Source organism: Ceratotherium simum, chromosome X, assembly GCF_057802395.1.
Source record: "Ceratotherium simum simum isolate JZ-2026a chromosome X, ASM5780239v1, whole genome shotgun sequence".
NCBI lineage: Eukaryota > Metazoa > Chordata > Mammalia > Perissodactyla > Rhinocerotidae > Ceratotherium > Ceratotherium simum.
In genome coordinates, this window is record NC_141940.1 from 116,955,784 (window position 1) to 116,981,720 (window position 25,937).

At 38.1% G+C, this 25,937-nt stretch overlaps 1 protein-coding gene across 1 annotated transcript; it reads left to right on the plus strand.

Moving 5' to 3' along the window:
- Positions 1–636: 636 nt before the first annotated feature.
- Positions 637–24,877, plus strand: AP1S2 (adaptor related protein complex 1 subunit sigma 2). Its single transcript, XM_087426382.1, has 6 exons — positions 637–772; positions 2,930–3,108; positions 9,865–9,973; positions 10,597–10,734; positions 14,801–14,895; positions 23,396–24,877. The coding sequence occupies exons 2-5, from the start codon at positions 2,930–2,932 to the stop codon at positions 14,843–14,845; spliced, it is 471 nt and encodes a 156-aa protein (XP_087282508.1). The 5' UTR covers positions 637–772; the 3' UTR covers positions 14,846–14,895; positions 23,396–24,877.
- Positions 24,878–25,937: the final 1,060 nt, after the last annotated feature.

Below are 25,937 nucleotides of genomic sequence, written 5' to 3' on the forward strand. Positions count from 1 at the left end.
GCCCAAGGAAGAGACACCTGCACAGCCTGGGGTGAACGGTGTCCAGGGCTGTAGCAGTGCAATGCGAAGGAGGGGCCGGATTCCGGACAGTTTTGAAGTAGAATAATTGCAAAGGGCTCGCTGAATGCGTGCACGAGCTCCACGAAAGAGCCGACTTGTTCTCCCCAGAGTGGCAGCACTCCCTCTCTACCCTCACCATCATCACCGGCTGTCACACCTCCCCGTCCCACCCTCTAAGGGCACGGAGAGTTAGCAGAGCTCGGACTTGGCTCTTTGTGGTCCAGACCTTCCCTGCCCCGCACAGCAGGGTCACCAGAGGCCACCGCGGAACCCTGTTCTCCCGCACTGAATAGCGGGGGCAACCACCCGTGCGAGTCTCGGGGGCACACGCAGGAATGCGCAGGCGGCCCCGGCCGAAGCCGCTTCCGGGTCACGTGGCCTGGCTTCCGGTTCGCACCACCCCTAGAGAGGCGGCCAATCGGCTTCCTTGGACTGCGCGGTCACCTGCGCTGCCTCCGGTGCCGTTGGCGACGGCGCAGCTGCTTCCCGCCCAGCCCGCCCCTCCGCTCGCCGCAGCCCCGGCTCCTCCCTCGTCCGGCCCCCAGGGCGGGGTCTGTCGGCTCGCCCTCCCCTCGGCGCCTAAGCCTTCCCTCCGCCGACCGAGTCCCCTCCCCACAGCAACACGGCTTCCCTTCCTCAGCTCAGCGACAGGGGTTTCCCCTCAGCCGCCGCCGCCGGCCGAGCCCCGCCGCGCCCGCGGCCCGCGGCCGCCGTAAGTCCCGAGGGGCGAGCCGGGGCGCCGAGGACGGGGATGGGGGCGGGAGGGTGAGGCGCGCCCCCCGCCGCCCCGCGCGCCCCGACGACCCCACCCCGTGCCCGCCCCGCCACTGGGCGCCGCGCCCCGCAACTCACTTCTCTCTGCGTCCGCTCCCCTCTTTCCACACCGCGCCGCGCCCTGGGATGCGGGGGCCAGTGCCGGCCGCCGCGGCGGCCCCGCGGCACCTGTGGTTCGGGAATCATCTCAAGTTTTGCGGGGCATTTTCGGGAGGGGCCCGCGGGCGGGGGCGGCGGCGGCCGAGGACCCTTGGCGCCCCCTGCGCGGCGGCGGATGCCATTGTCTGCCCCGCTCCTTGCCTGTCACCTCGCCCGGGCTTGGTCAGTGATGGAGTGCGGCCCCGTGGGGCGGCGGGGAGGCGGCGGAGACGGCCGGACCGAGGAACGCTGGCCCCGAGCCCGCCCCGCGGCCGAGCCCATTGTTTTTAATAGCAATCTCGAGGAATTGAGGTGCCCTGCGATTTGCGGCACAATCGAAGCATTGGTTGTTAATAAGAGGGAATACTTGTGCCTTGCAACCGGGTATCGTCCCATGTTAGCGCATAATTTATTTTAAAGAGAGTGAATTATTTATTTGTCCTATAAAGTGGTAGAGGGGAAATACAGGACCCTGCTACCGACAGCGTTGAGCCTATACTCCTTTCGAAAGCAAACCCCCACCCCTCCTGGTCACCGAGATCCTGGAATACGGGTCTGTTATTTTCCAAGTTCTGGTAACGGGTTTGCATTAAACGTTGTTCGGTAGATGCTTTACTTGCGGTCCCCTTCGAATGCGGCTATCTTAACAGGACTCGTATGGGAGGGACTTTGATATCACGAATATTGTTCGTTTATTTTGTACCAGTGAAGCGTTTTAAGTGAGTTGTAATAAGCCAATTTTAACTTTAATAAAGTTAAATTGCCGCATCATAAATTTCTAAGTATTTTGTTGATGCCTGTCTGGACTAGTACAAAGAGCGACAATAATTTCTTACCGAAAGGCAGGGCCCGTTGTATTCTAAATGGGTTGTGTAAATTCCCCCACCCCATGTTTAAATTCAAGATGGTGTGGTGAATGTTAAGAATCAGGCTGGGATCTTCCTTGCAGTAACGCTGTTAAAGGAACTTAGGAGAGTTAAAAGAAAAAAATACTCGTCTGAATTCTACCTTTAAATTACCTTTGTAGAAACAGTGCTTATCTGTTTGCAGTTGAGAAGACCAGTTGAATTTACAAGAACTTGCCTTAAAAATTAAATGTGTAGACTAATAACAGATTTGCAGATTCCAGATAAATATATACAAAATAGTTTGTGTAAAGTACACTAGAATTCAACATCCACTCCCATCTGTCAATGCTATTTTTTTGTTGTTTTAAATGAAGTATGTCATGTAATGTCTCTGAATATGTTTAACTCTTGTTTTGGCTTTTTAGAGGTTTATGTTCTCTTTCATAATATTACATTAACTCGTTTATTGTGTGCATATTTATATCGGTATTTTTAAAAAGTGAGATGAGAAGAGATACTTAAAAGTCATGCTTTTATTAAGAAAAATGTGCTTTTATAGGATTTTTTTTGGGGGTAATCTCTTAGATCTTTTGTTTTGCTTAAAATATGTAAGCATAAACTGAAGAAAGCATTCTAAGTGATAGCAGTCTGTCTACAGTAATTCAGCCTGGAACTAAACAGCCTCAGGGTGAAAAATAGTAGGTCTCCTGTTTCTTTTAAATGTACCTAAACCAGTTCATGTCAACAATTCTCTTTTGATGCATATAGAGAGTGTGGAATGTATAGCACAGGCAGACAGTTTCTTAAATTGCAAGAGTTATCTTTCTTTTTCCTCAAAATTTCCATTCCAGCTTATTACCTGTTTTTCTTTTTTCCCCCCCCACACGCTGCTTTCCAAACTTACGTGGAACAGGGTGGAATGGAGAGATTGCATCTGGTGGGAAGATGTTTCTACAAGAATTTCCTGCTATTTTAACTGACATAGGAATATTGATGGCTACTAATCATTTGTCAGTTGACACCCTGTCCCCTGGAGCTATGTCATCTTAATCTTAACTTTTATTGAATCAAAGTACTGCATATGATCTTGGTTTTATTTATCTTAACAGATGCAGTTTATGTTGCTTTTTAGTCGTCAGGGAAAGCTTCGACTGCAGAAATGGTATGTCCCACTATCAGACAAAGAGAAGAAAAAGATCACAAGAGAACTTGTTCAAACCGTCTTAGCACGGAAACCTAAAATGTGCAGCTTTCTTGAGTGGCGAGATCTGAAGATTGTTTACAAAAGGTATAATTTTTATTTATCAGAAAGGTGAAATAGCAGAATGAAATGTTCAGTCATCTATAATGTGGAAATTGCAGACTTTCGAGAGATTACATTTATAAATAATGATTAATAAAGATTTAGATGAAAAAGATTTAAATTAAAGCTTTGTATTTTTAAAATAACTGCTGTTCTGATTGATTACCCAGGCTAAAATGATAATAGGGAAGTCGTTTTTAATCTAATTATATAATTGTAGGCGTAAATGATTATTCATGCTTAATCATCTTTTTAGAAAAATTCAATGAATTCATTTCTTTGCAGGGAAAAATAGGATCAGTATTTTAAATTGTGTGAGTAACTCGCTGAATCTAGACAAGCGTTTTCACCCCTTTCCATTCTCCCCGAAAATCTGTAATGACTGATAATTGACATGCCTTTTATCTGACTTAGAATCTTACTCACTTATAAACACCTTGGATACATAGACCGTTTCAGTCATAGAGATGTTTAAAAACTTTGTCTTTATACAGGATCTCTTCATTAGTAGTGTTTATTAATTTGAAGTATGCTTGTTGCTGAGGTAGAGGTGTGATTAGATTTGATAATTTTGCCAAGAGTAGATTTTTAAATTTTTCATGTTGCAAAATGACTCATAGATTGGCTTTGAACACTAAGCTTTTTTTTTTTAAAAAAGCTATACATCTTTATTAATATCTGAAACTTTTAATACCTTAAAATAAATTTCTCAAGGTTGTTATAATCAGGTTAAAAGAAATACAGCTACTTTGTTTTTCCCCATTTCTTTTTTTTTTTTAATAATTTTATTTATTTATTTTTCCCCCCAAAGCCCCAGTAGATAGTTGTATGTCATAGCTGTACATCCTTCTAGTTGCTGTATGTGGGGCGCGGCCTCAGCATGGCTGGACAAGCAGTGCACCAGTGCACGCCCGGGATCCGAACCCAGGCCGCCAGCAGTGGAGCGCGCACACTTAACCGCCAAGCCACGGGGCCGGCCCCGTTTTTCCCCATTTCTGTTTCCTTATGAATAATTTTCTGTATGTAAGGGAGTTTCTGCATATAAAAACATTCTCTTTGGGGGATGAGCAGGGAGCTAACAGTGTGGGCTGCAAGGAGGGTTGAGAAGTCTGGGTTTTTTGTCTCAGTTTTCTTTTATTACACTCCCAAGTATGGATGGGGTTTTTTTTGTTGGGGAGATGGCAGAGGAAGTAATGGAGATTATAAGGACAGCGAAAATTTTTTAAATACCGCAGACTCCTCTTTACAATAGAATAAATTTAGTCATCTTTGGGTGATTTTATATCCAGTGTTTGGTTTGGTACTTGTTGAGAAAAATCATAGCATTTTAGAGCTGGGAGATGTCTTAGGATAATATAGTCAAGGGATTTTTTTTAAAAAGCTTTTTGCCCAAGGATAGAACCTTAAATGAAACCAGTGGAAGTAGAGGTGCTCTTGTGAAATCAGGACTGGGATCCTGTACCCCTGCTCACCTGGCCTCTCTACCCTCTGCATAGGAGATGGTTCCTGAGATTGAAAACCGCTAGCGTTGATCAAACTTCAATTTTGTAAAAACCAGAACTTGGGAGAAGTGACTTGTTCAAGGTCATATACCAGTTAGTGACTGACATAGGGGCTAGAACTCAAGTCTTAAGCTTGGAGGCAAAGGTTTTAAACAGGGATGAAAAAAGAGCAGATTGTATTTCGTAAAAGATCTTGTAATTGGAGAATGGGTGCGGGGAGGGCTGAGACTGGCACCTGAGGGATCTGTTAGGAGACTGCATTATAATGAGATCCTGAAGGAAGACCCCTACTGTGGACTCAGCAGGTGGAAAGGAGAACTGTTATCGAGGTAAGTTAGTTCTAAGACTTGATCACTGCTAGAAAGGGGGAGGGCACTGAAAGAAGGGGAGGAGTGGAGTGATTCCACATTTCTGGTTCAGCTGATGGGTAAACAGTGAGCCAGTAGACAAATTGACTTTGAGATGCCTGTGTGACTTCCATTTGGAGAGGCCTGATTTTCTGGGGGTGGGTATAGGCCTGGAAGTCTGGGGGAAAATTAGGCATAAAGTGTTAGATCACCAACATTCAAGCGACAGGCAAAGGGGGAGAGGGTAAGTGTAGGGTCAGTAACATCCGGGAAGGGGAGAGAGTTTCGAAAATAAGGTTACCAGCGCCAGATGTTGCATAAAAGTTCAATTAAAGTGAAGAAGGAATCAATTAGATTTTACAGTGAGCATTTCATAAAATGCCCTTGGTCAGAATATTTTCAGTGGAATAGCAGAGACAGAACTCTCGAAGAAGTGGGGTGAAGTGTGAAGAGGTAGAGAGATTTAAACAGCAAGTGTAGACTATTTGGGGAGCTTTGCTATGAAGCACAGAAGAGGTGCTAACCACCCATAGACATAGGAGTGGGGACAGGATTAAAAAAAGGTATGAGAGCCTTAAGCTTATTTCTAGATAGGGGAAGGAGTCCCCCGTGTGGAGGAGGAAAATACCAGCAAGAGAATCAATCCCACGAATGGAGATTTCTGCAGCTGAAGGAAGTGGCCTGTCAAACGGAAGGAAAGAAAGCATTAGTAGGTGGTCCTGCATACGGCATTCAGCCCACCCATGTTGGGCCACTGCTTTTTCTTTTAAAGGCTGTAAAGGGTAATCTAACCTGACTGATACTTACATCAAGCTCCTATAAATAAAAGGTGCACTTTAAAAAAACAGCTTTATTGAGATTAAATTCACATACAAAAGTTAGAATTTATAGTCAATTTTTCTGTGCATCTCCCCATTTCATACTGAAGACCTCATCTCTTGTACTTAAGGACATATATTTTGTTGATATAAATAGGTGATTTTTTTTTTTCCCTAGTCTACCTGAAAGAGAAGACCTTTTAAGCAGATTGCTGCTTAGCTCCTGAGAAATTCTGAACTAGCGCTTTTGCTGTTCATACCAGCAAGTGATCTTTTATGTCTTCTTTCCTCAAGTTGTCTCATCCACGTTCTTCATCCTGAGCATTTTGCATAACGATTCCCCCTCTTGGGGAGGGAGAGGGGAGAGTGGGGAGTAAAGATAATATAGATGAAAAAACAGACTGAAAATCTGGGACTTGAGTTCTATTCCGGTCTTGCCATTAGCTAGTTTTGTGACTTTGAACAAGTCATTTTGCCTTTGCTTCCTCGTCTTTAAAATAAATGCTCTTGAAGATCTCTTGAAGACAAAACACTATGCTTTTTTGTTTCTTATTTTGTGCAGCATGTTATAGAAGAGGCACTGGATTAAAGTCTTAAAATTAATTTAAAAATACATACATCTCCAAATCACTAGCTTGAGAATTTGTGAAGAGTGCTGTATTGATTTTCTTTACTAACAAAAGAATTTGTAATGACATACCAGTGGGGATTGAGAACAGTTTCGTTCCATTCACCCACAGTCAGCTGATATTTAGCTGACTGCGGAGAAGTCATGTGTTCTGAATATAAGAATAGGCACTTTCAGATGTTCTCTGAGTGCCAGTAATTAGAGTAAGCCTTAATCCACTCTGCTAAAAATAACCAAACATACCTTTCTTCTTACTAGTCTATTATTAATTTTACTTCAGATTTAGACTTACAAACATGCACTAAGAGAACAAAATGAGCTCATTATTGAATTTTTAAAAACCATTTGGTTCTAAAAATAGGGAGTACACTTCAGGTTCTCTTGGTAATCTTTTACTAAATAAGTATGGCAATTTTTATATCTCTTCCTCTTCAAAACTCTTAAAATGTTGCTTTGAATATGTTTTAATTTTTGCCAGGTACAGGATTACTTTATTTAATACAGTTCCTGGCTCTAGTTTTTAATATAAAGCTTGGGCTCTGGAGTCAAATCGCTGTTCCTGGGGAGGTTACTCAAGCCTGAGTCTCCTATAGATATAAGTAATAATGGTATATCTCTGGAAGGGTTGTTGTGAGGGTTAAAATGGTAAAATATGCAAAAGCCTTAGCTAACATTTATTGCCTCACTCAGAGTGAGGGCTCAATGACTGTTACCAGTTATTATGCTTGGTTCTTTCTTCCCTAAGCTTCCTGGAAAGCTTCTTATAATCCTGACAACTAGATGTTCACCTACAAGGAAGAATTCATTTAAATTTGATGGCTCTTTTTCCATTCTAAGTGAAAGCAAACATTGAGATAGTGTTACAGGGTTTTTTTAATATTACTGGTTGGTGCTTAGATAACATCAGTCCTGGTGATATTTAAATTAATATTTTCAAATGATTCTTATAAATTAGGACCTTTGACTAGTGTTCAAGTGCTGTTTGTAAGTAAAGAGGCAGTGCTTGTGGACAGGGAGTGAGGATGGCGCAAGCATTAGATTGCTTAACGGTAGCATTGAAATCAAGAGTAAAAGGAATTTTACCCGAAACTATTATTAGTAAATTTGTTCTAATGGAATTATTTAGCACTGTATTCATGTCAGCTAGTCATGTCTGGTTTTTATCTACCATTTTTAATGTCAGTCCCTTTAATCTTTGGCTTTCTTAATTTAGGGAACCTTATGTGTCATTTGTGTCATTTTCCTCAAATTGAAAATTCTGTTTAGTGAGCATGGGTTAGGGAGGATGGAGAGTTGAAATAGCCCATTGCCTTTTTTTTTTTTTTTTTTTTAAAGATTTTATTTATTTATTTTTTTCCCCCCCAAAGCCCCAGTAGATAGTTGTATGTCATAGCTGCACATCCTTCTAGTTGCTGTATGTGGGACGCGGCCTCAGCATAGCCGGAGAAGTGGCGTGTCGGTGCGCGCCCGGGATCCGAACCCGGGCCGCCAGCAGCAGAGCGCGAGCACTTAACCACTAAGCCACGGGGCCGGCCCAGCCCATTGCCTTTTAAACAGAGAAGCAAAAACATAGGGTAGCGCCGGGAAAGAGAGGAAGCACTTTGTTCAAGTTTGAGGTGGTGCCCTGTTAAGTCCTTCATGATAATAAATGAATGCATTCGAATGCCTCCTCATGAAGACTACCGGAGACCCACCATTTTAAATAACTTAATGAATGTGGAAGTCCGGTAGAACGAACATGGCAAACAGTCATGCCGTGTACGACAAGGAAGTCGGTGTGGTAGATGGAAAAAGGCCTGGAGTTAAAGTCCAAAAATCAGATTTCTTGTCCCAGTACAGCCACTTGGCAGACCCTGTACTCATGGGCCTTGTTTTTTTTTTCCTTCCATAATCAAGGATGATGGTGCCTGCTGTTGGAAAGATCAAATAAGATGAAATGTTTTTGATAATATTGAAATTAATAGAGTGTTATGTAAGTACTAGTAATTCTCATACTGAAGAGCAGGAATTCATTGAATTCCAAAACTCAGATTGTGTTTGCGCTTGTATATTATTTTGCATTAATGCTATGAGCAGTAATTGCCGATTGTGTTTTCTAAAAATCAGTTATGTGCTCCTCAGTGAAAATTACAATCTCAACTGAGGCTTGTTTAGAATGTCTTAGGTTTTTATTTTGTTTCTTTTCAAAAGCCTTAAATACACTTAACCTATTTGAAAATGCTCTTTTAATCCTCCTCAAAGGACTTGGTCATCATTTGCTTTGCCTCAGGGTTGTATATTAATAAGTTCTGGCTTCCTTGGGTCAAGTATAACCTGGTCCCATGTGCTGGAATCCTAATTTGGAGGAGAATATAAGTTTTCCAGCCTTATTCCTTCTTCAAGGGTAAAAACCTAAACTTCAGTTCAATAGTGTAGAACTTGGAAAATTTGAGGACAGTCTCAGTTTCTCCTGTTCTCTTTCCCTAACATCTGTAGTAACTTGGAACTGTTGTTCTTTTCTTGGGGTTTATTCCACAATCCTAGAGATCTCCTTTTTAAAAACAATTCTATGCTGTTAGAAGTCAACATGGTAGTTACCCTTAGGGGTGGGAGGTCGTGACCTGGAGAGGCTAGGAGAGGGGCTTCAGGGGTTCAGTAATAATTCTGTTTCTTGATCTGGGCGTTGGTACACGGGTGGGTTCCCTTTGAAAACTCATCGAGTTGTACATTTATGACTTTTGTTCTTCTCTGTGTGTATATTACACTTAAATAAAACGTTCTAGAACGTTGACTTCACATTGACAATGTCTTCAATAAGTCCTTTAAATGGGGAGTTTGCTTTCTTCTTGTTTACTTGTAGTTTTAATTAGTCACACAGTGCATTTTGTTTTAATTAAGTAAACTTCAGAACAACCTGGGGGCCGGCCCGGTGGCACAGCAGTTAAGTGCGCGAGCTCCACTTAACTGGCCCGGGGTGCGCGGGTTCGGATCCCGGGTGTGCACCAACACACTGCTTGTCAAGCCATGCTGTGGCGGCATCCCATATAAAGTAGAGGAAGAGGGGCATGGATGTTAGCCCAGGGCCAATCTTCCTCAGCAAAAAGAGGACGATTGTCATCGGATGTTAGCTCAGGGCTAATCTTCCTCACAAAAAAAAAACCCAAAACATCCTGGGTCACCTATGTTTTAGAATATTCATAGAAAGGAGCCTGAAAAGAAGAGCAAAATAAGTTATTCTTTCTAGATGGTGTGACTGAGTGGTTTTTTTCTTTTTTACTTGCCTGTGCTTTTCAAAATTTCTTTTATATGCATTTGTTACTTTTGTAGTCTAGGAGGAAAATAATCTGTATTGTTGTAAAACAGGAAATAAACTATAAGCATGAGGTCTTTCGCAATAGGATGTGAAAATATATTTAGAAAACATGATTATAGGGAAAAAGTTTTTCCACATTTGTTTTTTGTTACAGATATGCTAGTCTGTATTTCTGCTGTGCTATTGAGGATCAGGACAATGAACTAATTACCCTGGAAATAATTCATCGTTATGTGGAATTACTTGACAAGTATTTTGGCAGTGTGAGTAGTATTTTGTTTTAGGAAATTGAATGCCGTAGTATTTTTGTCTTTAATCTTTTCTGTAACAAGTTTATTATTTGATTGTCTTGAGGATTCTGACTATTTGGAAGTAACTGTGGGAAAGGGAAGGAATGACTGTTTCTTGTCAGTGTTCCTAGTCAGTTAACTGCCAGAATTGCTTGACCCCACAGACCTACTCATTTAGTTATGGTGGTGAGAATGAGGTTTAAGATAGTGAAATAGAAAGGAGTCCAACTGCAAAGGTTAATATTCTGAAAGTGCTTAGTATAGAATTTAGATTTGGTTAGCAGTTATAATCACCTTACTCAGGAAATATGTGTTTAAAAAGATCAGTTTTCACGAGTAGAAAATTATGAAGTTGCCTATGTGGGGAGCTTGCAGAGTCAGATCTCACTTAGCTTGTAGGCATTATGTTTTCAAGTACTTGAGATATGCAAATTAAGCTGACTAAATCAATGATGTTTAGTTAGCAAGATTGCCATTTTTAGAAAGAATTAAGAATGATTCACTCTGGTCAGATTTTATTTACTACCTGATAGTGGATGAGTATCTTTTCCTTTCTTCAGTTTTAACTTTTTTTTTTTTTTTTTTTTGCTTTTCAGGTGTGTGAACTTGATATCATCTTTAATTTTGAGAAAGCTTATTTTATTTTGGATGAGTTTCTTTTGGGAGGGGAAGTTCAGGAAACATCCAAGAAAAATGTCCTTAAAGCAATTGAGCAGGCTGATCTACTGCAGGAGGTAAGCTTCTCAGAGTTCTCTTGACTAGACATTAGCATGCTTTGCTCTTGCTAGGAAAGTCTCGGTCATCTTCCCTCATTCTTACAGTTTCAGAAATTACTCTGAAGCATGCTTGGCATGGAGTGTCCATGTGCAGTGTATTGATTGGAATATGTGTCAGTCACATCAACTCAGTTCTCTCTAGATGGATCATTTACTTTGGAGATGGTCTGTCGTATTGATGGCCCATTTTTGGACCCCAAAACACTAGAGTCTAAACCTTTAGAGGACAGACTACTTTAAGAAGGGAAAAGATTCATCAAAAGTAATAGTAATTTGAGAACTCTGCATCCATTGTTCTGAATTACTTAAGATAACCCCTTTCCTCATTAGTGTGGATAATCAGGAGTTGACTGTGAGATTATGGCATTTTCATTCCAAATTGGTTCATACTTTCCCCTCATGTCCATTAAGTGCAAATGTAGCCAAGCAAATGATAGTGTTATAATTACACTTTTTGTAGACCCTTCTGGTTTTGTGTTAGCAAAACTAACTAAAAAGACTTGGTACTTCTCTTTGCTCTTAAATAACGAACCATGTTCTATCAAATGACTGCATTCTTGTCTTGCCTTGATATCACCAGAACCATTAATAAACTCCCTTCCTTTTCTAATTTCCACAGTTGTCCTGGGTTAATTGTATATTTGATGCTTCTGTACCTTCGATTTCTGAAGTTTAAAATTTCATAGATAAGGCTACCTTTTTCTAAAAACTTGATACCTTAATTCAGGTACCAACTTGAATTATGCTTTAGCCATAATTATGGCTAAAAATAGAAAATTTATAGCATGAGGAGAAGGGGCTAGTCAATATAAAAAATGCAGTGTGTTTTCATTAAGGTAAATGTCTTTTTTTAATTATTAAAGGAGGCTTTAAATCCAATTTTTTAGCATTTCTGTTACAACAGAAATGTGAACTAAGGGAAGAAGAGTAAATCTCTTTTTCTCCATTATAACTTCTTAACCACTGGCCTCTATAGGGAAGGAGGTGCTCTCGGTAATCCCTGTGCATCAGTCACTGACTGGGTCAGTTGTGGGGATTGCTCCAACTGGGGATGGCATCATCCGGAACATACAGAGATTAAATGTGAGACAACACATTGTACATTTAATGATCTTGAGTTACCAAAACAGTGGTTAAGGTGCCTACCGAAGTGAAGTGTTTTGTTGGCAGCCCTGGTGTTCAGTAGTGAAATGAGCACAGCCCCTTTTCTGTGTGTGTACAGTTTGCCACGGTTGTTTATTAATTGATTGCAAACATGTCATTGGGGAGATTTTTTTTTTAACATTAGGTATGCCGACTACAAGCTCATATTCTACTGTTGTAAAATTGGTTTTAAAGTTAGCACCTCCTTATTTTGCTGTTCACTAATCAGACTTTTCTAAAAATTAGGTTAAAACCAGGATCAGGAATTGGGAATTTTTCATATTTGTCCCTTTCCTTGATCACTTTTATATTTCATTATTATGGAACTATATTCTGTTCTGTCAGTTCCTGGTAGTTCCTCCAAGTTCTTCATCATTTCCTGATTAATTACATTTGCCTTAAAACATTTCTAAAGTTCCTGAAGTTCAGCTTTTCATTTTAATATGTTTTTTCTGGAGAGTAATGTTTAGGGCACTGATAACTCCTTGTGTCTTGATTGGTATTTGAACTCTACTGGGAAATTGCTATAGACTTTACAATATGACCAATATGCTAAGTTTAATTGATAGCATGTAATGAGTATTTAATGTACTAGGGGATAAAAAAGTTATTACAGGTCCATATTTATTTCAGTGTGTGCATATCTCCCCTATTGAAGTCTTTTCATAGTAAGTAGTGTCTCCCATTTTGAAGCAGTATTTTTGTATCTTTAAATGGGGAAAGTAGAATGGAGAGAGAAGCATAGGATGTCTGTGGTCCCATGTAAAATTCTCCTTGCCCTGTCTTAACCTAGCTTAAAAAAAAAAAAAAGGTGACTACTGTTAATTACAGTTCCTTGTCTTTAGAAGAGAACTTTGGCCCTATTTCTCATCTGTGACTACCTTTACATTGTTTTGTACATAAACCAAAGAGATAGTACATTATGACATTTTCTACTCAGTGGTCTGAGTGAACCATTTTTCTTAATTTAGCCATTTAGATCTTGAGGCAGAAGGTGGCTGGTCCATTCTGAATATAGAGTGAGTTATAATAGATTGCAGGTTAAGGCCTTTAAGAAGCTAAGCTAAAGACTATATGGGGCAGTAAGGCTTCAGATTATTCTGTTCAGGTTAACAGGTTAACCTGTTATTCAGGTTATTCACCAACATACTGTCACAAGAAATCCGGGGATGACAAGATGCTTGATTCCTAATATAGATTCATTTGTGTGTTGATACATGATACACGTTTACATCTCTGGGAGAGTGTTTGAATATTATGTTCATAAAATAGATAGTGGAATAAGATGAGAAAAAGCATTCCACAAACTGCTAAAAATGTTTTTGTCTGGACACCCTGACAACAAAAAGGAACTATGGTGATACCTAATGCTTATTGAGCAGTTAGATGTGAGACCTCCTGTGGAAACCCCCAGGACGCCCTGAGAAAGGGTCATGAGAGCCTTTTTAACAAATGAAGTAGAGGCTCAGTGAGGCTCCAGTGACCAGTCCTAGATCTGCTAGGCTCCAAAGCTGTGTGAAATTTTAACCACTGTGCTCTGTCTGTCCTCCCCCCGCCTAAAACATTCTGTTTTAGATACCAACTTCTTTGTTTCTCAGTAATGCAGTAAAGAAATTCGTAATTTTCCTGGAGGTTTTTCTGTATTGAACAGAGTAGAATTTCCTAAGGCTGATGCCATCTTTTACTTTTTAGACTGGAAATTTTCATTGTCCAAATTATCAATAGTTGGAACTTTTAAACTGGATATATAAGTATAAATGATATTTTTCAAATCATTTCTTATTGGATTTATCAAAATGCCTGGATCTATAATAGCTTTTTTGGTCTTATAATTTGGGGTATAGTATTCACTTAGTCTATGTCATGAAATGATTTTGTTTGCTTCTAAAATTGTAGATAGAGCTGTAAAGACACTTATCTAAATGGAGCCTTAAATTTGTAGGAGTCCTAATTAATTGATATTAATCTAGTTTTTCATGTATTGTGAGTTTTCTGTTTGGTGTCAGGTCTTTTATTTGAGTGGATTATTTCTAAACACCAAAGATGACTTTTAATTTATAATGAAAATATCTGTTGGCTTAAAGATATATGCAGATCACGAAATAATTTTGATTTTAGTCCTTTTTTAATTTGTGTAATATATGTTTCTATCCTTATGAATGTTTATTTTCTTCAGAAAAATTTCTTTAAAATTTCCCTTTTACCCAATTTGTATAAACGTCGTGTAGTTTGTTTAGGTAGTCCTTCATTTTATAGGCAAACAAGGCAGACAGTTGGTAGATAAAGTAGATTTTCTATTAGCATATTATAGTCAGTAATGAGAACATAACATAAATGTATATTCAAATAATAATTGCTAAAATATCAGACTGTGATTAAATAATAAAGATATCTTTTTTGTGTTACTTAATCACTTGGTAAACAAGGGTTCAGTTTGGACATTTCTAGACTGAACTCTACGTTTATTCCTTTTGATATTTGGTTGTATGAATACAGAATTTGGGATATAGTATTCACTTAGTCTGTGTCACCATTTGGGGGTAAAGCCCAGAAAAGTTGGTCTATTATCCAATTTTTAATGTTTGACTATTGGAATTTAAAACATGTTTTCTTAACATGCCACTGATACTTAACTTGATTCCTGAATTATTAAGGTGCAACATGCTGAGATGACTAAATTGACATTCTTTGCAGTACTTGGAACATTTTCCTCCACCACCAATTAAATACCTATTTTAAGCTACATTTTTTTGGGAGGGAGGGTGTGGGGGAGTGGTGCAGTGGATTTATTTTATAAACATAATGACAAAGGAAATATAGAGTGCATTTTTCTCTGCAAAATCAGGCACTTACCATTTTTCTCTGCTCCTTAATTTTATAGAGCCAGAATGAAGAATGGGGAGGTTTGTCTGAGGATATCTTATGATAAAGAGCAGTCTAAGGCTTTAGTCCCTTTGACCCCCAACTTATTTATTGGTAACTACTAAATTTACCATTTTTGTGGCATGGATAAAGTGGGGTGTTATGCAAAGACTGTTGCACGTGAGATGATTTTAAGTCCTTGCTTGATCCGTGAAGATCAAATGGTTAAATACTGGGCTTTGGGCTTTAACCCTCAGCAGTAGATGCATGATGGTGTTGATCAGCGCTTTGAGATGTGTCACCCTTTATTTTTTATACTAACAGCATCATTTTGAAATTTGTGGGGGTTTTCCTTTTGAGCTTTGTTTGCTGTTGGTATTGTTTCTCACTGAAGTAATCTGAGAAATGAAAAATAAGTGAGATACCAAAAGCAAACATTATGCTCATGAATTTGCTTCTACTTCGAGATGATCCACTTTATGAATAGATTTAATGGATTCGCAGTTGTTAATCTGCCTCGTCTAGAAAGTGGTGCTCTATGGAGAATTAGTGCTGCTGAAATTGATTTGTTTTAGTGCTGGGCCTGCATGATATATCTTAGTACTCTGGAACATTTTGTGGAAGTAAAAATTAATAAATCTGTTGGACTTCATAAAAATGGAAAGGTAAGACTCTTAGGAGAAAAAGTGATTTCTTTAAAAAATGATCTTTTGTAACAAAATTATTTTAAGCAAATAAGTACTTGAGGTATTTAATAACATGCCTTTTAATATAAAGTTTTTGGGTTTTTTTTTTAAATAAAATCTTGCTGACTAAGAATATTTGGGCATGCTAGTCAAGCTCAAGAATATCTTACATTGTTTTAAAACAGATGCTTTCAGCTATATACAATATCATTTAACGGCAAAAAGCATTGATATAAATCCTCTTAGGATTTGCTTTAATAAGACAAATTACTGTAATTCCTTTATAATTACCACTGTTTATGTTAAAACCTTTAAGCCTAAACCTTTTTCTTTTATTTATTTGTTTTTTTCTGTGAGGAAGATCAGCCCTGAGCTAACATCCATGCCAATCCTCCTCTTTTTTTGCTGAGGAAGACCGGCTCTGAGCTAACATCTATTGCCAATCCTCCTCCTTTTTCTCCCCAAAGCCCCAGTAGATAGTTGTATGTCACAGTTGCACATCCTTCTAGTTGCTGTATGTGGGATGCCACCTCAGCATGGCCGGAGAAGCGCTGCGTTGGTGCACGCCCGGGCTCCAGACCAGGGCCGCCAGTAGCGGAGCGCACACACTTAACCGCCAAGCCACGGGGCTGGCCCCTATTTATTTTTATTATTTTTGTGTGTATGTGAGGAGGATCGGCCCTGAGCTAACATCTGCCAATCCTCTTCTTTTTGCTGAGGAAGACTGGCCCTGGGCTAACATCCATGCCCATCTTCCTCCATTTTATATGGGACACCGCCACAGCATGGCTTGCCAAGCAGTGCGTTGGTGCGCGCCCGGGATCTGAACCGGCGAACCCCAGGCCGCCGCAGCGGAGCACACACACTTAATTAACTGCTTGCGCCACCGGGCCGACCCCTAAACCTTTTTCTTTTAAATTGGGTTAAAAGTTAGCAAAGCTGTAGTCTTTTATGACAGCATATTTTAATTTTTTATAGGTAAACTTGATTGGGGTGTGCTAGACCAAATTCTGGCTAAGTGAGGTTTGGTTACATTAATGCTTGAAATGGAAAATACAGAATGGCAGATACAGAAAAAACAGAAGGCAGAACAAATCTTGCCTTTCATTTTACATTTAATAAGAAACAATTTGTCCAATGTCCTTGGTCACTGGTTTTCAGGTTGTAATCATTTTGCTGTATGTTTATGTGTTTTTTTGAGCTCTTTTTATTTGTCTGCTTTAAAGAATTTTGAGAATTTCCCCCCTTGCTGTTTCATTTTAGCTCATTTTGAGCCAACTCTTCCTACTCTGGGCTATTTGTAATAATGAAAATTTGAGATAACTTGAAATATACAGTAATTGTAAATCTGATTTTCAAAAGTATTTGACAAGAACCCACAGTAATAAATACATTTAAATCACAATAGTTACATACACATAAACCAAAAAAATATGTTGTTAACTAATACTTACTCTTATTTTTTGTTTTGCAGTCTCACATTTTCTATTCTATTCTTTTTTTCAATGCTGATTCTGATCTACTAAATTGGTTGCATGAGCCCTGGGATTGGGACCTGCAAAGAGCATATTCCTAGCTGTTGGTGGTGATTTTTTTCTTTAAAAAGTACTTTCAGAAAAATTTCAGGGTTTGAGTTCTTTTCCCCCCACTGACATATTCTTTTTTATTTTCTTTTATTGTTTCCTCTGTTGCCTTTTTTTTAAAATAAAAATTCCCATTATAGAAAAATTAACAAATATAGGCAAGCCACTAGAACATAATCTTACCCACGGAACAGGGGCAATTAGATTAACTCAGTGGTTCTCAGCTAGGGTGGGGGGTGGGGCAGTTGTGCCTCCTCAGGGGGCATTGGGCAATGTCTGGACGCACTTTTGATTGTCACAACTGACGTTGGAGTGCTACTGGCATCTAGTAGGTAAAGACCAGGGATGCTGCTAAACATCCAACAGTGCCCAGGACAGCCCTCCCAGAACAAGGAATTATCCAGCCTCGAGTGTCAATAGTGCCAGGTAGAGAAACCTTGGTTTAATGTAACACCATGGAATGGAATATATAAAGATTCCATTTATAAATTCCACTTACATTTATAGACTGCTACATCTTTTCAATTTAATGTACCGTCCAGAGTATAAATGACTGGCTGAAAATGAATCAGAAGTAGGAGGGGGTAAAAAAACCCTAAAAATTGTGAAAGAAGCACAGATGTGCTTAAGAACACGTAAATGGTTATAAAAATCACCTCTGTCATTCACTGAAATTACCTTTACTTGATACCCAGTGCCTGGGGAGATAATCTGTGGTTGACTTGAATACCTAACCCACAGCAAAGCTTGTGGGATGTCACTAGATAATTTTCCTCAACAACAACCAAATCTGTTAATGTCTATTAAGGTAATTGAGTTTTTACCGGGAAGCAGAATTGGATACACCATGCAGGCAGTTAGAACACTTTAGAATTTTCTGCTGATTTCCCTATCCACCCTAGGGATTTGATGATTCCTTAAAGGAGGAATAGTTTAAATGACCAGATTTTGCATATATAGACTTTTATTGTACATATAGACTTTATTTTTATTCTTTTGTACTCTATTAGCCTTAGAGAATTTACTTAGTAAAGATATTTAGAGTTTGAATATTTGGAATTCAATGATTCCAATAAATCTTTTATGTTTGGAAAACCCTGATTAAGTTTAGGGCATTTCAAGTTATGATCCAAGTGGAAGACCAAGGCAAATATAATACAATTACCCTAAAATATGCTTAAAACTATTTCTTTACAGTCTAAAGTTATATTTGCTAAGTTAATTATTCTGATTTTTTTATTTAAAAAGTACAATTAACTGCCAGAGAAAGTAATTTGTCCTTAGTATTTTATCACTAATGGGTTTTAGAGGAGGGTTTATAAGATGTAGTTATCCCCATCACTATTTTTAAGACAAATTTATAAGACAAGTGTAATAGAAATAGATCAACAGCACAATAGAAAAAGACAGCAGTAGATATGAATAAGTAATTCACAGAAGAAAGAAAAAACTAATGGTCCTTTTACTAAAGGAATGTAAATTAAAATATCAGGGGTTGGTCCCGTGGCATAGCAGCTAAGTGTGCGCTCTCTGCTGCTGGTGGCCCGGGTTTGGAACCCCGGGCACACACCAATACACTGCTTGTCAGGCCGTGCTGTGGCGGCGTTCCACATAAAGTGGAGGAAGATCAGCATGGATGTTAGCTCAAGGCCAGTCTTCCTCAGCAAAAAGAGGAGGATTGGCATAGATGTTAGCTCAGGGCTGATCTTCCTCACCAAAAAAATAAATAAATAAATAAAATATCAATTAGACCTTTTTTTGGTTTGTTTCTTCTTCGGTTGGCAAAGATGAGAGACCCTCTTGTTTGCTGCTTGTGAGCACTTAAACTTGTATTCCATTTTGGAGGATTAATTTGGCAATATCTATTAACCATTAAATGTGTACACCTTTTGACCATCAGTTACACTTCAAGGAATTTTATCCACCAGAAATATACAGCCACACAAAGACACATGTTCAGTATAACATTAAGCCATTGGAACTCACCCAAACGCCCATCAGTGAGAAATAGGTTAAGAAAATTACAGTACAGCCATACATGAAACTGTTCCCTGGCTGTAAAAGAACTGAGATGAATTTCTATGTAATGATATGGAAAGATACTCAAGGATATCAAGTGAGAAAAGATCTAGGAGCAGGACATTAACAGTATTACCTCTGAAAATGTTTGAGGTCCCCCCTCCTTTCTAGAAATATAAAACAAACGTGTACTATAAGTATATAAGTATACAGGGGCCGGCCCCGTGGCTTAGCGGTTAAGTGCGCACGCTCCGCTGCTGGTGGCCCGGGTTCGGATCCTGGGCACACACCGACACACCGCTTCTCCGGCCATGCTGAGGCCGCGTCCCACATACAGCAGCTAGAAGGATGTGCAACTATGACATACAACTACCTACTGGGGCTTTGGCGGGGGGGAGTATATAAGTATACAAATTTTTTAAATTTATAAGTTTTTTTAAATGACAAAATGCTGCTGTGTGAATGGAAGAGTATACATTGTGTTGCTCCATTAGGTAAAACTAGAGTAGAATTTGCTAAAAAAGTTTCAACATGTAAGGTAAAACACTCGTGTGCTCTTGGCCATTTTAGACACTAACCATCTGGAGCAACCATATTGCTCTTGCCACTCATTGCTAACTTAATATAAAAAAATCACTCAACTTTCCTAGTGCCTCACAGTTGCTCATGCAATAAGACTGACACCGTGAGCCCTGTCATCTAAAAGATACCTTATAAATTGCTTTCAGCTCTTCTCTCTTTTTATTCATTGCTAAAAATAGATCTTAGTGAGTTTGGATACTCGCCAGCCGTTTGGTCTTTAGCACAAGGAATAGGGTTCCAGAGTTGAGAGTAAGGACTTTGCCACAGAATTCAGTAGGGGGCAATAAAAAGTACCATCGTATTCTAGAACGTGAAGGACAAAGGATACTACTTTATAGCACAAGGAATAAGTGAAGCCCCTTTACAAGAAAAACTGGAGTAGAGCAGTAACTTCAAATTACACTTATTATTTTTATTTTTCATTAAATGTAAATTATTTTCTCTTTGACTACGTTGTGTACTAGAAAGAGAAAATCAGGAGACTAGGTTTTCAATTTTGGATGCAATACCACTAGTTTACTTAAGCCTTCAGATAATTGCTAGCTTACCAGTTTTCCTTCTAGTTTCCCAGATCGTTTTACTTTTGTGTCATCAGCCTGGTATGGTGAATATCTGGGAATTTTTAAGGTTTGTCTTTTCTTAGGAACGTAGGCGGTTTTGAGAGCAGGTGTAACTTAATTCCTCTCTGCTGTGTTTAGTTGTTATCCTATACTCTCCACATCTGGCCCTTTTTGTAGGGGATTGAGAAAAAGATGATTCTTAGTATGGAGGACACTTGCGCACACATGTACACTAAGAAGAAGGAGCTAATGCAGACAGCGGTGAAAAACAGGAATAGAATCAAGGGAAAAGGGTATTGCGGGGTGAATGGGAATGGAATCAAAAGCATTGGTCTTGGGCAAGACGAGTCGTCTTCTTCCTTTGTTATGAGGGGATAATGGGGTAAGGCTGTAGATTTTTTTTTCTCTTGAGTTGGATGAGCGAAATTGAGAAACTTGTCATTTTCTTGGCTTTGAGAAACTACATCATCTAGGGGAGAGCTGCTGGGGACTGAGGAGAAAGAGGAGAGGTAGATAACTTGAGGAAAAGGTTGAGGGTTTGGAATAGACTTAATGGAGAGCAAATCAGTGATGAGCAAAAGGATTGCCCAGGATTGAGGGCCCATTTTAGATTGGAAATAATAAACGTCTAATCTTTATTCAAAAAATAGGTCTCCAATGAAGCTGTACTGAGAGCAACTTGTGGTTTGTATTTGTGTAACACAGCTGGATTAATTTTTTTCTCACTATTTTCATTCTGGCCTTTATTCCCACATAATCTAAATCGCTGACGTTTTAGTGTATTCAGCAACTCGGTTTGCTGAGTAGTCTAGTTCTGCCCCTTGTGTGTTATGACAGACTTGACTCTCACTCTCCCCAATTCTTAATTAATATAATTATTCCGTGACTCATAAGATGTACTGGTGGTATGAGAGCCCAGAATAATGGAGTTACATATAATCCACTATAGTATCTTCTTTGTAAGAGAAAAAATAACTTGGTTAATTATGGGCATATCTATCATTTAGTTAAAAATCAACCTTAAATGTTAAGTGGTCATTAAGGCATTTATTTATAGCACATCTTTTTCAAACCCTAGCAGTCTAAACTGGGAAATTATTTAAAACATGTTATAGCAACTTAAAAGTGGTAAAAGAATACATTTATTTTTGTGCATTTTAGAGTTTCTTTTCTTCTCAAAGGATGTTTTTCCAATGAAGAGAGTTTTCTCCCTGTAAAGAGTATTCTTTGCAATTGATAGATGCTAATTCCTTGTTTAAGTACAGTAATATGGATCATTGGCTGTAAAAAATAGTTTGGCTTATCATCAACCCTTCCCTTTCCTAAAGGCAGTCAGAGGTCTGTTAGAAATGCCCAGGTGGTCACAGTTGAGAATTGCTCCTATAGAAGTGTTTCTTTATCGTAGTAAGTCTCCTATGGGGACAAATGGCTCTGGACTCAACACTGTTGGGGAAACTACCTTTCTGTCTTCTTTTAATGGGCGTAAGCTCTCCATGGTTGGTTTTTACATGGTGTGATATAAAATTAAGAGAAAACAAAAAGATTAAAAGCTGTAATATAAGGGCTTAAAGAACTGGTATTATTTAGGTGAAAGGTTGACAGACTTAAACTTTTCTTGTTCTCTCTCCAGAAAACAGAGAATATGTATCATAGCAGGAGTTTCATTGGATGTAAAAAAAGCATACTGGAGTACTGACATGCCTCAAAATGTACTAGGATATATGAATTCAGTTTGTAATATAATGTTGTCGTTTGTTATTTATATTTTAACATCTGAAAAGTCTAATTATATTAAATCCCAAAGGATAGTCTCGGTTATTTCATTTAATTGATATTTTCATAGAGAATTTTGCTCTGATAGTGATCCATCATTGGGGCTTATAATTTATTTTTTTACACAAAGAATATTGAAATAGGTTCAGAGGTTCATTAACAAAGAAGTATTAAGTACTGTGAATCAGTAATGCCATTGATACAGAAATAGAATTCCTCTATGAAAATGAGAGCTTCTATAAGAAGATGAAGCATTTGAAGGTTTAATTTATTGTTAATATTATTATTGTAACTTGCTGCTTCATTCCACTAAAATCTATTCTGAGTGAGAAAAAAGGACAACTATCTCTTTAAACTGTTTAGGAATTATCTGAGAATTAAAATTTAACTGGCTTTTCTCCTCAGATTTTGTATTTAATGGTTATTATATAAGTATAAAGGATCTGTTACATATTTTATTGAGACAGTTTGCATGACTTTGTAGCCTAACATTTCAAAGTGCCGAGTTGAATGAATATTAAAATTGAAGATATTTTAAAAGCACTCAAATAAGCAGTTGTAAACTTTGTTGAGTCACAAGCCTTTTGGCGGGAGTTATATTCCCTTCGAGAGTCTGAAGGGCCATGCCCTCTTCTCAGGAAAATCTGGACAGAATTTTACCTCTAGTTTCAGGGGGTTCTTGGAGTCCCTAGAAATCCATCTCTGGGCACTCTAGGGTCAATTGAAAACCTCACCTCAGGTTATCTCATTGATGTGAGAAACATCTTTTTAGATACGTTTGTAGGCATAGGCATTTAACAGATATGTTTGGAGAGTTCTTTAAAATCTATCTTGAGGATTATTTAAAAAGAAATATCCTTAGTCTCAAAGGCATAGTCTTTAGATTTTTTTTTTTAAGCTAAGTGAACTGTAAAAACCTCCATTGCTACTTAAAATGGGTGACTACTTTTTGGCTTTTCTTGGGAAAGATTTTCCTTTAGGATCTGTAAGTGAGTTTATGGTCACCTTAGGATGTAATGCTTTTCATTAAGGGATTAAATTCCTTTACTTCGTGTAATAAAATCCTGATGAACACTGGTGGGAGGGAGTATTCTAATTGAATTTTCAGTTAACTCAGTATTGACCAGACGACTTACACTGAAAATCTTTTCAGTGCATTCTTAGTAAATACTGTGCTTTAGGATTTTGTAGGACATAGGTCATCATTTTGATTATCATTATATACAGTAAAATTATAAAAGATGAATCTCAACTCCTGGGCATTGTTTAGAAGTTAAATATTCAGCCATAAACCAAAGAACAAAAACAGAAATTTAAGTTTTCTTTACTGTGCACTAAACATTCTAGAAATCTGATTGTGTCTATGTCGGTTTGTATACTGTGTGTAAGAATATATGCATTTCTTTTGTAGCCACGTCATGAATATTTTAATGTCCCTGTGTACTAAATGACTACTCATCGTGTATGCAGAATTTCACAGAGGAAATAGAGAGCTGATATACTTATGAAAGAAAATATCCTCAGCTTGGTGACTGATTATCTTGTATAATAATAATAGAACATTTCAGAACCAACACCTTTACGTTGTAATTTTTTTCCTGTTCTTATTCCTCTTTTCTGTTTTATTTTCATTCTATGTGTGATCTTCATACAGCTTATGCCTGCTCGCAGCTGGTTTAATTTCTTCTTGAAAAAATATGACTTATGAGTGTTTTGAGTAATATTTCATCTTAAACACATAAATGTCATCATTTATGAACCATCTGTGATTAATCTTGTAAGAGGAAAACCTAGCAATCATTAAAATGTTTACCAAAGAAAATACAGCTGAAATGCTAGGTCAAAATAAGGAGTGCCATAATATATAGTGTGGTTTGGTCTTCAAATGTTGGGGGAAAAAACCCAAACTATAGTTATTGAGTGTGATTATATTACATTACAGTCTATATGAGCCTAATGTGTTCTAATGTATCACATAAGTGTATTTGGAAATAATACAAGAAAGTAAAATCTGTACTATTATATAATATTTAAGGTAAAACATTCACAGTTTCTAGGTAATTCGTAGTGCCACATTTATTGAATCACATTTGTGCTGTATAATATTGAACAATCCCTTTAAGAACTATCAGAAAGCTATGTCAAAAGTCTCTTCGGCAGTATCTATTGTTCAATAGTAAGTAACTCTTTCAAAGTATTGATACTGAGTTTATTTATATAGTTAAAATTCTAATATTCGATTTAAATACTATTTGACTAGTTATGGTTTTATATTAAGTCTTCATTTAAATACTTAATGATTTGTTAATTACGGTTTTATCTTTCTAGTAAAACCTTTAATATTATTATTTTGTATACTTTAATAAAACATGCAACATATTTTATAAAAGGAAAAGTACCAAATAATTCATTGTTTATATCTAGAGTGGTTAAAGCCTGAGTTAACTAGGCTATCATTAAACAACGAATTCAAAAGATGCTCAAACTGGTTGACCACTGAAAGAAGACCCATGGAAGTGTGTATTAGGCAGGTGTGCAGATCAGTTATTTCCACTCTGACCATTCTCGCTTGTATGGCATTACATGTGAAGCACCTGGATGGGCTGTCAAATGAGAAATTTAGCATCAAACATTGAAAGCACTCGGAAACATTGGTCTTTCATTTCCATTTTTTCCTCCATCCCTCGCCTTGCCGTGCAGTATGTTATTCATCTGGTTTTAATGATGCATAAATATGCACTGTCTCATGCCTGTTTGCTTTGGATGCCGTGTGCTGAGCTGTAACAAGATGTTGCTTCTTTTGTTATCTGTATAACAGCTGCTTGCTTTAAATTAGTAGATTCTGAAATAGCTTGCCTTGCATGTCTAAAATAAAAGTATTGCATGTACTTTGTCTCATGTGAATGACTTTTTTCTTCATCCCTTTGATGATGTATTTTATATTTTAGTTTTTATAAGTCATGGTAAAAAACACGTAACAGAATTTACCAGCTTAACCATTTTTAAGTGTACAGTTCAGTAGTGTTAAGTATATTCGCATTGTTATGCAACAGATCTCCAAAAGTTGTTCATCTTGCAAGACTGAAACTCTGTACCCATTAAACAACTCCCCATTTTCCTTTCCCCTCAGCTCTTGGCAACCACCATTCTACTTTCTGTTTCTATGAATTTGACCACTTTAGATAATAGTTTTTCTAGGTAATTTTGAGCTACAATTTCAGTGTGAGCATGTGAAAATTACATTTTATAGTATAAACACAATTTGTAAAAAAAAAAACTCTAATGTACTATTTGTACAAGTCTCAAAGGAATAGAATGTGAAAATGATCCTTTGAAACCAGGCCTTTTAGAAAGTACAAATATTTTAAACAATGTATATTTGATAAACAACATGGTTCTCTTCAAGAAATGCTGTATAAGATTGCAGGCAGTGAGCACACGGGGGAGCATCCGACCAGCTCTGGGCGATAGGATGGGAAGCATTTTTACATGGATAAGCTAATAACGTTAACTGTATAGGATTCAATGTAGGCATCCTTAAATACATTAGAGGTTGTATGATGTTTTTAAAAATTAACATCAGATGAAAATGATTATTTTTAAATTGTTTCCTTTAATATCTATGTGATTCAGATGTCAGTGTTTCGGTATATTTAATGCTTAAAGCTTAACATTATAAATGAAAGAGATTGTCTTACATCACTCTTGGGAGTGCTGCATCATTTCCATTAGACTTTCTTTAAAAACTGTATCACGAAAACTCCAAGACATGCAAATAGAAGAGTATAAGGCACCCTCGCCTATGCATCCCTCAGCTTCAGCAGCCATCGACTCAATGCTCTTCATACTAACTTGTTTCATCCACCATCGCCCTCCCGTTTTTGCCTCAGCATTTTAGAGCAGGCCCTAGACAGGCTATCATTGCACCTTTAATACTTCAGTATGGATCCCTA